The sequence below is a fragment of the Hyla sarda genome, chromosome 4, assembly GCF_029499605.1.
Source record: "Hyla sarda isolate aHylSar1 chromosome 4, aHylSar1.hap1, whole genome shotgun sequence".
In the NCBI taxonomy this organism is placed as follows: domain Eukaryota; kingdom Metazoa; phylum Chordata; class Amphibia; order Anura; family Hylidae; genus Hyla; species Hyla sarda.
In genome coordinates, this window is record NC_079192.1 from 145358212 (window position 1) to 145371771 (window position 13560).

Genomic DNA, 13560 nt, shown 5'->3' on the forward strand with positions numbered 1-13560 from the left:
TTCTGAACACTGTCACTTTATGCATTAATAACTCTGGGATGCTTTTACCGTTTATTCTGATTCAGAGAGTTTTTTTTCGTGACATATTCCACTTTAACAGTGGTAAATTTTCGTCGTTACTTGTATCCTTTCTTGGTGAAAAATCCCAAAATTTCATGAAAATTTTCTAACTTTGAAACTCTGCTTGTAAGGAAAATGGACATACCAAATACATTATATATTGATTCACATATATAATATGTCTACTTTATGTTTGTATCATAAAGTTGATATGTTTTTACTTTTGGAACACACCAGAGAGCTTCAAAGTTCAGCAGCAATTATCCAATTTTTACCGAAAATTAAATCAGAATTTTTCAGGGACCAGTTCAGTTTAAGTGGATTTGAGGGGCCTTCATATTAGAAATACCCCATAAATGACCTCATTATAAAAACTGCACCAACCCCCCCCCCCCCCCCCCCAAAGTATTCAAAATGACATTCGGAAAGGGTGTTAACCCTTTAAGTGAAGGAGAAAATTCAAAAACTTCATTTTTTTACTACACACACGCATGTTCTTGTAGAGCCATTTTTGCGATTTTTACAAGGGGTAAAAGGAGAGAAACCCCCTCAAAATTTGTAACCCCATTTCTTTCGAGTAAGGAAATACCTCATATGGGGATATAAAGTGCTTTGTGGGTGCACTAGAGGGCTCAGAAGGGAAGGAGCAACAATGGCATTTTGGAGAGTTAATTTTGCTGAAATAGTTTTTGGGGGGCATGTCACATTTAGGAAGCCCCTATGGTGCCTAGGGTTTGCATAGGAGTGGACAGAGGTATTCTACGCCAGTGATAGCCAAACAGGGTGCCTCCAGCTGTTGCTAAACTCACAGCATGCCTGGACAGTCAGTGGCTGTCCGTAAATGCTGGGAGGAGTTGTTTTGTAACAGCTGGAGGCTCAGTTTTGGAAACACTAACGTACCATACGTTTTTTGTCGCAGCTCAAACTTGAAGCAGGAAACTCACTGTAAACCTGCCCATGTGAATGTACCCTGGGGGGAACCTCCACCTGTTGCAAAACTACAACTCCCAGCATGCACTAAGACCGTGCATGCTGGGAGTTGTACTTTTGCAACAGCTGGAGGCACACTGGTTGGAAAACCTTCAGATTGGTTGGAAAATACTGAGCTAGGTAACAGAACCTGTGTGCCTCCAACTGTTGCAAAACTACAACTCCCAGCATGTACTGATCGCCGAAGGGCATGCTGGGAGATGTAGTTATGCAACAACTGGAGGTACGCAACTACAACTCCCAGCATGCAGAGACAGCCGATTGCTGTTCGTGCATGCTGGGAGTTGTAGTTTTTCAAGATTTAGAGGGCCACGGTTTAGAAACCAAACTGTGGCCCTCCAGATGCTGCAACACTACAAATCCCAGCATGCCCAGACAGAAAACTGCTGTGTGGGCATGTTGGGAGTTGTAGTTTTGCAACAACTGGAGGGCTAAAGCTTAGAGACCACTGTATAGTGGTCTCCAAACTGTAGCCCTCCAGATGTTGCTAGGCAACTCACCGGCTTCCTTAGTCTGCACCAGGGAGCCAGCCGCACATGATCGCTGCCCGCCGCCGATGGTGACCTCCAGCGCCAGTCACCGTCGGTTCCCCCGTTCTGCCTGGACTACTGTGGGTGGGCAAAACGGGGAGCCGAACTTTAATCCCTCCCACCCGCTATTGGTCGGTCGCTTCTGACAGACCAATAGCAAGGATAGGAGGGGTGGCACCCCTGCCACCTCACTCCTATCCCTTCAGGGGGATCGTGGGTGTCTTTGAAAACCCCGATCCCCCTTATTTTCTGATCACCGGAGACCCGGAATCGCCGCAGATTGCCAACATTGAGGGGGTCTCAGTGCCCACCTCAGCAATGTGCCGGGATGCCTGCCGAATGATTTCCCACGAGTGTACCCATACGCCCTAAATCCATAAGGACTTTATGGATACGCCTGCCATCCTTAAGGGGTAAACAAACGTGGTATCGCTCCGTTCGCAAATGTCCGAATTATAAAAATATATCGTTAATTATAAAGAAGTCCTAAATTGCGTAAAAGAAGTCCAAAATAGTGTATTTTTGGTCACTTATGAAAAAATGAATTAAGTGATCAAAAAGTCTGATCAATACAAAAATGGTACCACTAAAAACTTCTGATCACGACGCAAAAAATGAGCCCTCATACCGCCCCATACGCGGAAAAATAAAAAAGTTATAGGGGGTCAGAAGATGACAATATTACATGTTTAAATTTTCCAGTACGACAAAATCAAACCTATATAAGTAGGGTATCATTTTAATCGTATGGAGCTACAGAATAAAATAGGTGTAATTTTTACTGAAAAAATGCACTGCGTAGAAGTAGAAACCCCCAAAATTTACAGAATGGTGTTTTTTCCCCAATTTTGTCGCACAATTACTTTTTTTTCTGTTTCGACGCAGATTTTGGGGTAAAAGTAGAATTGGTGGTGCAAAAAATAAGCCATCATATGGATTTTTAGGTGCAAAATTTAAAGAATTATGATTTTTTAAAAGGTGAGGAAAAACCGAAAGTGCAAAAACCCCGGTCCTTAAAGCGTACCCGTCAGATCAGTCAAAAAAACAAAACTGTTATGTTGCTCAGTATCTCATCCTGATCATGTACATGTACTTTGTATGTGTCTGACCTACATTTCTCTCAGAATTAGCTTTATTTCTGAAATACCTTAATTTTATCCCCCAGAAGCAGGGGGGTGGGTACTCACTGTGATAACCACTCCCCCTCCTCCGTCCAGTGCTTCCCAACCAGGGTGCCTCCAGCTGTTTCAAAACTACAGCATGCCCACACATCATTTGGCTGGGAGTTTTAGTTTTGAAACAGCTGGGGGATATGATTGTAGTCCTCTTTATGAAACACACACACAGGCTTCATATATTCTTACACATGCGCATTAGATAGACACACTGATAAACACATACACACATACACACGCTTGGACACTTTTTCGTCTGCAATGCATGTTTCTGCCTCTCTCGTTGATGTCTGCTGTGTGAGAGATGGCAGCAGTCTTCCTGCCCCTCCCCTTCTCTTCACATGAGTCTCTGCAGTGTGTACAGCCCCTCCCCCCTCCAAAACGTCCCGGAGTCCAGGACGAAGCAGTGTAGACAAAAGCACCGAATGCATCCCAGGAGGCAGGCAGGGGGGGGCAGTTCTTTGACTGGCTTTTTTAGTATGAAATACTGAAAATTTTCTAACGAAAGCAATTGCAAAACCTATTGGTTTTGCATGCTTTACAACATATCAAAAGTTTTTATATCTGAAAGTGCCTATTTAAGGGGTTAACTACACCATTTAACCTGCGGTCAAGCTAACATGTTATTTTGATACTTAAGGCAGCCTGATTACAGCAATACCAAAATTTGTATAGTTTCCATCACATTTTACAAATTTCAACTCCTTAAAACTGGTACTCTGTTGAAAACATTAATTTTTTTTTACATCAACTGGTGCCAGAAAGTTAAACAGATTTGTAAAGTACTTCTATTAAGAAATCTTAATCCTTCCAGTACTTATCAGCTTCTGTATGCTCTGCAGGAAGTTCCTTTCTTATGGAATTTCTTTTCTGTCGGACACAGGTGTCAGCAGAGAGCACTGTGGTCAATGTCAGGAACTGTCCAGAGCAGGATATGTTTGCTATGGGGATTTGTTCCTGCTCCGGACAGTTCCTGACATGGACAGAGGTTTCAACAGAGAGCACTGTGGTCAAACAGAAAAGAAATAAAAAAAAAAGAAAAGAACTTCCTCTGTAGTATATAGTAGCTGATAAGTACTGGAAGGATTAAGTAAGATTTCTACATTGAAGTAATTTACAAATCTGTTTAACTTTCAGGCACCGGTTGATTTAAAAAAAAAAAAAAAAAATTCCCACCCGAGTAACTCACCTCTGTAACCTGTCCAGGACCAAGGGTGTACAGATACGCCATCGAGCCCTGGTACTTAAGGACCAAGGGCGTACATGTACGCCCTGGTCCCGTTTATGGAGTTAAACCTTTCTCGCCAGCGGAGAACGTGTTAACATCTGTAGGTCCTGGTTGCTAGGGGCAGTAAGGACCCACGGCTAATGCCGGCCACCGATCGGGCCGATGACCGGCATTAATCCTTTAGACACCGTGTTCAAAGTTGATCACGGCTTCTAAAATGAAACTCAGTTGACAAAGGCCCCCTGCTGGCTGAAACGCATCTTGCGAGTCGCAACTCCTTTTCTTTGTGTGTGAATAAACACCCAAGGTGATTTAGCATCATTTGTGAGTGCCGGGATTTCTTTACCCACCCTGCTGATTACCTGTCCGCGGGCACCACACCACCGTGACAAGTGCCGACTCTCTGCTACCTCTATTAAAATGAAACTAACACCTATATTGACCCCCATAACTTTTCCGTATACCAGGCGGTATGAGGGCTCATTTTTTGCGCAGAGATCTGTAGTTTTTATTGGTACAAGTTTTGCTTATATTTTACTTTTTAATCACTTATTTTTGCAATAAAATATTACCACTTACAAATCTATTTAACTTTCTGGAGCCAGTTGATATATAAAAAGTTTTTTCCTGGATAACCCATTTAACATTATATTTTGATAGTTTGGACATTTGCGCACGGGGCGATACCAAATAGGTTTTATTTTTAACTTTTTTTGGGGGGGTAAAGTAGGAAAAAGGGACAATTCACGTTTTTATCCCCTTCAGGATGGAGCCCCTTTTGGCCTTAAGGACCGGAGCGTTTTTTGCACATCTGACCACTGTCACTTTAAAACATTAATAACTCTGGAATGCTTTTAGTTATCATTCTGATTCCGAGATAGTTTTTTCGTGACATATTCTACTTTAACATAGTGGTAAATTTTTGTCGATACTTGCATCCTTTCTTGGTGAAAAATCCGTAAATTTGATGAAAAATTTGAAAATTTTGCATTTTTCTAACTTTGAAGCTCTCTGCTTGTAAGGAAAATGGATATTCCAAATAATTTTTTTTTTTATTCACATATGCAATATGTCTACTTTATGTTTGCATTGACAAGTATTTTTACTTTTGGAAGACACCAGAGGGCTTCAACGGTCAGCAGCAATTTTCCACAAAATTTTCAAACTCCGTATTTTTCAGGGACCAGTTCAGGTTTGAAGTGGATTTGAAGGGTCTTCATATTAGAAATACCCCATAAATGACCCCATTATAAAAACTACACCCCCCCAAAGTATTCAAAATGACATTCAGTAAGTGTTTTAACCCTTTAGGTGTTTCACACGAATAGCAGCAAAGTGAAGGAGAAAATTCACAATCTTCATTTTTTACACTTGCATGTTCTTGTAGACCCAATTTTTGCATTTTTTACAAGGGGTAAAAGGGCAAAATTTTTACTTGAATTTGTAGCCCAATTTCTTTCGAGTAAGCACATGCCTCATATGTCTATGTAAAGTGTTCGGCGGGCGCAGTAGAGGGCTCAGAACCGAAGGAGCGACAAGGGGATTTTGGAGAGTACGTTTTTCTGAAATGGTTTTTAGGGGGCATGTTGCATTTAGGAAGCCCTTATGGTGCCAGAACAGCAAAAAAAAAAAAAACACATGGCATACCATTTTGGAAACTAGACCCCTTGGGGAATGTAACATGGGATGAAGTGAACCTTAATACCCCACAGGTGTTTCACGACTTTTGCAAATGTAAAAAAATAAATAACATTTTTTTTTTTACCTAAAATGCTTGTTTTCCCAAAAAAAATTAAATTTTTATAAAGGGTAATAGCAGAAAATACCCCTAATAATTTGAAGCCCAATTTCTCCTGATTCAGAAAACACCCCATATGGGGGTGAAAAGTGCTCTGCTGGCGCACTACAGGTCTCGGAAGAGAAGGAGTCACATCTGGCTTTTTGAAAGCAAATTTTTCTCTGGGGGCATGCCGCATTTAGGAAGCCCCTATGGTGCCAGGACAGCAAAAAAAACACAACACATGGCATATCATTTTGGAAACTAGACCCCTCGGGGAACGTAACAAGGGGTTAAGTGAACCTTTATACCCCACAGGTGTTTCACGACTTTTGCATATGTAAAAAAAAAATAAAAAATTTTTTTTTACCTAAAATGCCTCTTCCCAAAAATTTTACATTTTTAAAAAGGGTAAAAGCAGAAAATACCCCCCAAAATTTGTAACACAATTTCTCCCGAGTACGGCGATACCCCATATGTGACCCTAAACTGTTGCCTTGAAATACGACAGGGCTCCAAAGTGAGAGCGCCATGCGCATTTGAGGCCTAAATTAGGGACTTGCATAGGGGTGGACATTGGGAATCACTGGCGTAGAATTCCCCTAACAGGGTGCCTCCAGCTGTTGCAAAACTCCCAGCATGCCTGGACAGTCCACGGCTGTCCGACAATACTGGGAGTTGTTTTGCAACAGCTGGAGGCTCCGTTCTGGAAACAGTGGCGTACCAGACGTTTTTCATTTTTATTGGGGAGGGGAGGGGGGTTGTATAGGGGTATGTGTATATGTAGTGTTTTTTTACTTTTTATTTTATTTTTTGTGGTAGTGTAGTGTAGTGTTTTTAGGGTACAGTCGCACGGGCGGGGGGTTCACAGTAGTTTCTCGCTGGCAGTTTGAGCTGCAGCAGAAAGTTTGCCGCAGCTCAAACTTGCAGCCAGATACTTACTGTAATCCTCTGCCCATGTGAGTGTACCCTGTACGTTCACATTGGGGGGGGGGGGGGGGGGGGGGACATCCAGCTGTTGCATAACTACAACTCCCAGCATGCCCGTTGGCTGTCGGTGACTGATGAGAGTTGTAGTTTTGCAACAACTGTAGGCACACTGGTTATGCATCACTGAGTTTGTGACCTAACTCAGTGTTTCACAACCAGTGTGCCTCCAGCTGTTGCAAAACTACAACTCCCAGCATGTACGGTGCATGGTGTACGGTGACTGCTGAGAGTTGTAGTTTGCAACAGCTGGAGGGGCACCGGTCGTGAAACACTGAGTTAGGTAAAAAAAAAAAAAAACTAAAGTTTCACAACCAGTGTGCCTTCAGCTGTTGCAAAACTACAACTCTCAGCAGTCACCGCCAGCCAACGGGCATGCTGGGAGTTGTAGTTATGCAACCAGCAGATGCACCACTACAACTCCCAGCATGCACTTTAGCTGTTTGTGCAAGCTGGGAGTTGTAGTTATACAACAGCTGAAGGTACACTTTTCCATAGAAAAAAATGTGCCTCCAGCTGTTGCAAAACTATAAGTCCCAGCATGCCGATAAGGGAATGCTGGGAGTTGTGGTGGTCTGCCTCCTGCTGTTGCATAACTACAGCTCCCAGCATGCCCTTTTTGCATGCTGGGAGCTGTTGCTAGGCAACAGCAGGAGGCTGTCACTCACCTCCAACGATCCAGCCGCATGAGGTCAGTCCCTCGTCATCGCTGCTCCTGGGGCCCTGATCCCAACATTCACGCCGGGGATCGGGGTCCCCAGCACCCGGGGTGCACGTCCCGCACCCGCTCACGTCCTCCGGAAGAGGGGCGGAGCGGGTGCGGGAGTGACACCCGCAGCAGGCGCCCTGATTGGTCGGCCGGTAATCTGGCCGACGAATCAGGGCGATCGTGAGGTGGCACCAGTGCCACCTCACCCCTGCAGGCTCTGGCTGTTCGGGGTCATCAGAGACGGCCCCGAACAGCCAGTAATTCCGGGTCACTGGAGACCCGATCGACCCGGAATCGCCGCAGATCGCTGGACTGAATTGTCCAGCGATCTGCGGCGATCGCCGACATGGGGGGGCATAATGACCCCCCTGAGCGATATGCCGGGATGCCTGCTGAACGATTTCAGCAGGCATCCGGCTCCGGTCCCCAACTGGCTAGCGGTGGGGGCCGGAATTCCCACGGGCGTATGGATACGCCCTCGGTCCTTAAGGACTCGGGATGCAGGGCGTATCCATACGCCCTATGTCCTGAAGAGGTTATTGAGGGAGGGTATTTTTCCAATTTTTTTTAACTTTTTGTTCCCCTTTTTTATGTCCCCATTCGGGACTATTTATTGCAATCATAGGGCATAGCACTGATCAGTGTTATCCATGATCTTCTGCTCTGGCCTGCTCAATCTCAGACCAGAGCAGAAGACCCCTGAGACAGCCAGAGGCAGGTGAGGGGACCTCAGGCAGCCATGCTGGATGATCGGATCCCAGCGGCAGCACTGCAGGTGATCTGATCATCCATTTTAAGTGCCGCACATGCCATGATCTGTATTGATTACAGCATCTGAGGGGTTAATGGCAGACATCAGTTTGATTGCTGATGTCTGCCATAACCGGTGGGTTCCTGGCTGCTGACAGTAGCCGCGACCTGCTCTGCACCATGCGAGCACCAGTCGTCATGGTGCGCTAAGTACCACGACGTACATTGATGTCCGATGTAGTTAAGGGGTCTGAAAGACTCTATTGCCATTTTCTGACCCCTGTAGCTTTTTTATTTTTTTCATATATCGAGCTGTATGAGGGATAATTTTTTGCGCCATAATCTGTATCGGTACCATTTTGGTATTGATTAGAGTTTATCGCTTTTTTACTCTTTTCTAAGATGTTCTAAAAATTGCAATTCTGTTTTTTTTTCCCCTTCACATTCACCATACAGAATATATAATGTTTTATTTTAATAGTTCGGACAATTATGAATGCAGCAATACCATGTGTATTTTAATTATGTTTACATGTTTTTATACAGGAAGAGGGGGTGAACTTTTAATAAGGAAGGGGTTAATGTGTGTCTTAACCCCTTAACGACCACGGATGTAAATGTACATCCTGGTTTGGCGGTACTTTGCGCACCAGGACGTACAGTTACGCCCTGTGTATGACCGCGGTCATCAGAGCGGTGCTCATGTCACGGATGTTTTCCTTTAAAAAAAAATTAAAAGACTGAAAAATCCCCTCCCATTAAAAATGAAAATTGTCCATTTTTCCCCATTTTACCCCCAAAAAGCATAATTTTTTTTTTTTTTTTTTTTTTTTTATATAAACATTTGGTCTCGCCATGTGCGTAAATGTCTGAACTAGCAAAATATAATGTTAATGATCCCGTACGGTGAACTGCGTAAACATAAAATAAAATAAAAATATAAGTCCAAAAATGCTGCTTTATGGTCACATTTTATTCCCCCCAAAAATAAATGATCTAAAAGTTTTATACATGCAAATGTGGTATCGATAAGTACAGATGATGGCGCAAATAATGAGCCCTCATACAGCCCTATATACGGAAAAATTTAAAAGTTATAGGTGGTCAAAATAGGGCGATTTTAGATTACTGATTTTGTACAAAAAAATTTGATTTTTTTAAGCGGTACAAAAGTATCTAGCCATGGGTATTATTTTAATCGTAGTGACCCACAGAATAAAGAACACGTCATTTTTACCATAAAATGTACAGTGTGAAAACGAAACTCCAAAATGTGCAAAATTGTGGTTTTCATTTAAGTGTAATTCCCTAAAAAAAAAATATTTTTTTGGGTTCGCTGTACATTTCATGGTAAAATGAGAAGTACAATTGGTCACGCAAAAAACAAGCCCTTATATGGGTCTGTAGATGGAAATATAAAAGTTATGGATTTCAGAAGGAGAGGAGGAAAAAACGAAAACGCAAATATAAAATTTGCCTGGTCCTTAAGGTTAAAATGGGCTTTGTGCTCAAAGGGTTAAACTTTTATTAAACTTTTTCTGTTCTTCATTAGCAGTGACTGCATGGCTCACTTCATAAACTGAACACAACAGGGTGTATATGTATGCCCTGGTGCGTTTAGGACCAGGTGGCCAGGACATCAGATATACCCTGTGTTCTCCAGGGGTTAAGAGGGGTATTCTGGTGGGGGGTGGGAATTGTTTTTAAATCAACTGGTGCCAGAAAGTAAAAAAATATTCTATTTAATAATCTTAATCCTTCCAGTACCTATTAGCTGCTATACACTACAGAGAACATTTTTTCTTTTTGAATTTCTTTAGTACGTCTCAGGATACATCTGCTATGGGGATTTGCTCCTGCTCTGGACAGTTCTTGACATTGACAGAGGTGTCAGCAGAGAGCACTGTGGTCAGACAAATGAAATTCAAAAATAAAAGAACTTCCTCTGTAGTATACAGCAGCCCATAACTACTGGAAGGATTAAGATTTATTAATAGAATTTACAAATCTGTTAAGCTTTCTGGCACCAGTTGATTTAAAATAAAGTTTTCCACCGGAGTACCCCTTTAAGTAAGGTTCCAGTATCATCCATTACAGACACACAGAACTACTGTGTTTCCCCGAAACTAGTACCTACCCCGAAAATAAGCCCTAGCCGGATTATCGGGGTGGGCTGCAATATAAGCCCTACCCCGATAAGGCCTAGACCAGTGATCTCCAACCTGCAGACCTCCAGATGTTGTAAATGTTTGCAACATCTGGAGGTCCGCAGGTTGAAGACCACTGACCTAGACAATGCCCGGGCTGCAAATATTTAAAAGCAATCTAACTTACCTTCGTCCTCCGTTCCCCCGTTGCTAAGGAACCGGCCTCGCTGTCCTTTGCTGTTCTCGCTCGCCGGCCGGCTTCTTACACGACAGTCGGCTCAGTCTATCATCGGCCGAGGCGGGACATCGCTTTGGCCGGTGATAGGCTGAAGGCTCTGAGACGCCACAACACCAGGAAGCAGCAAGAACAGCGGAGGGACCATGAGGCCGGTGCCTTAGCAACGGGGGAAAGGAGGACGAAGGTAAGTTAAAGATTGCTTTTTAATATTTGCAGCCCGGGCACAGGAATAGATACAGCGCAGCGGCTGATAATTATTTGGCAGGGGGGAGAGAAGCTGCGCTCGCGGGTGACAAATGATCAGTACCCCGATGTGGGGATTGTGGGGTGCAGCGCTGGGCTGATAAACCGGCAGGGGTGGGGGGGGGGGGGGGGGCAGCTCGCGCATATCACATGATGATAATGGGGGGGGGGGGGGGGGGGGGGGGGATAAATACTGTGGAACCGCCATTTTGTTCAATGTGCATACCATAGATAAATAAGCCCTACCCTGAAAATTAGCCCTAGTGTATTTTTTGGGGCTAAACTTTATATAAGACCCGGTCCTATTTTCGGAGAAACACGGTAGGAAAACTATGTTGCTCTCTGACTTTGACACTGCTATGTCCCAACAATAGCACCTAGAACATTGAGCCAGATATTACTGAAAGATAACATTCTGCACTTACATACAATAAAGTCCACGTTAAAGGCAGGCAGGGGGCAGGGCTTGGCCAGCTCAATTTACATATTCATTGTCTGTGGCTCCACAACCTAGCAGAGTGAAGTCACAGACAAGTAAATTACGCTGGCGAAGCCCCGACCCCTGTACGTGATTCACTGAATTCAGCAGAGGATCTTATGGGGGACATCTCGGAACCTATTGGACATATTTAAGTACGTGACTCCCTCATTGGACTACTGTTCACTCACACTACAACCCAGTGTATTGGGTTTAGAGTGGGTGAACAGGCTAAGTTTTCCTTTAGGGGTACTCCCGTGGAAAATGTATTTATTTATTTTTAAATCAACTGGTGCCAGAAAGTTAAACAGATTTGTAAATTACTTCTATTAAAAACATCTTAATCCTTCCAGTACATTTTAGGGGCTATATACTACAGAGGAAATCCTTTACTTTTTAGATTTCCCTGATGTCATGACCACAGTGCTCTCTGCTGACATCTGCTGTCCATTTTAGGAACTGTGCAAAGCATCATATGTTTGCTATGGGAATTTTCTCCTGCTCTGGACAGTTCCTAAAATGGAAAGCAGAGGTCAGCAGAGAGCACTGTGGTCATGACATCAGAGAAATCTAAAAAGTAAAAGTATTTCCTCTGTAGTATATAGCCCCAAAAAAGTACTGGATGGGATTAAGATTTTTTTAATAGAAGTAATTAACAAATCTGTTTAACTTTCTGGCACCAGTTGATTTAAAAAAAATAATAATAATACATTTCCACCGGAGTACCCCTTTAAGCCTTTAGAGATGTGACTTAACACATCCATGGCCAGGAAATTGTTTAAGCAAGAAAGTATACAGAAGCAGTGAGAAATAGTAAATTATTCTCTTACCCCTTTCTGTAGCCTTTTTCTCAAGAAGTCTGACCCTCCTGGTTTAGGCCCCAGATGTGGATACCGTGCTTTTAATTTGGCCTCTTCGGCTTTTTCTGGGCTTATCACCTTATCCTCCATCTCCTTAAAAAGGAAAGTAAACTGAGTGAAATACAGTAAACATTTCTATTTACAACATCACGTGCTCAGCTTAAAGAGAATCACTTATATTTAATCTTACTAAAGAAACACTTTTGCTTTATGTGGAACCGAGCTCAATTTAACCATATTTTAAAATACATTTTGGTGATGGTTTTTCAAATTTTGCATTTTATCATCTATACTTTAGATCAAGATATCTTGCAGTTTCCATTATGGCCGCTAGGGCAAAAAATAAGCCGAGACTTCCTGTTCTGTAGAGATTATTTTCCAGCAGTGCCTTTCTTTTGAAGAGCACAGTAAAAGGTAACATTAGTTTATAGATAACACTGGATCCACCACCATTCACAGTACATATTAGCATCCTCCTTTATGTAGAATGACTTGTGAAAGATTCACAGAGAATGCTCTGTAGCGTTTTTTAATTCATCTGAATGGGACAGTTTTATGTCACTGTTCTATTACATGCTGCTCTTAGGCTATGGGGGAGATTTAGCAAAACCTGTCCAGAGGAAAAGTTGCTGAGTTGCCCATAGCAACCAGATTGCTTCTTTTGTTTTTGAGAAGGCCATATCAGAAATGAAAGAAGCGATCTGGTTGCTATGGGCAACTCGGCAACTTTTCCTCTGGACAGGTTTTGCTAAATCTCCCCGAATGTTCCCACACTAGAATTTTTGCATGGAATTCCGCATGAAAATTCTGAACAAATTTAAAGTCAATACACTTCAATGGGATTCCACTGTCCTGTTCACACACAAGAATTTCTGCTGCAGGAATTCCATTGAAGTGAATGTGCAATTCATTTCTGTAGAAGTCCCTGCAGAAATGCTGCTGTATAAACATAGCCTTAGGGTACACACCTTCCACCTCTAAAAGGGCCAGGGGCAGAAGGGCTGCTTCACAACCTGTTGTAACTAAAACCTGCCTACAATACCATATGAAAAATTATTAATTCTATATAAATCTAAGTGCCACAAGTGGAATGCTGAACCAGCATATCTAGACATTTTATAGGAGTCTACATGGATATAGTTAGCGCCACACCCCCAATATAATAGACGCCAAAGATTTCATTTGTGCAAACCACATTTTGCAAGACCCAGGCGTAGGTCTACAATTTTTTTTTATTTATAATAGCTGAAACAACATTAACATTTTTCCAATATACCAGGTGTACTGGTAGTTCTTGTCAAGAATAAAAAAGGGGGAGATTTATCAAAACCTGTTTAGAGGAAAAGTTGCTCATAGCAACCAATTAAATTACTTTCATTTTTCAGAGG

The 13560-nt window shown here is 42.8% G+C and overlaps 1 protein-coding gene across 1 annotated transcript in view; it reads right to left on the minus strand.

The window, feature by feature from the left end:
• LOC130368542 (cAMP-regulated phosphoprotein 19) overlaps positions 1 to 13560 on the minus strand; it is a 31172-nt gene that overhangs the window by 5893 nt on the left and 11719 nt on the right. Inside the window, exon 2 of the mRNA XM_056572340.1 lies at positions 12143 to 12265. Within this exon, the coding sequence (XP_056428315.1) occupies positions 12143 to 12265 (123 nt within the window). The remainder of the gene's footprint in view (positions 1 to 12142; positions 12266 to 13560) is intronic.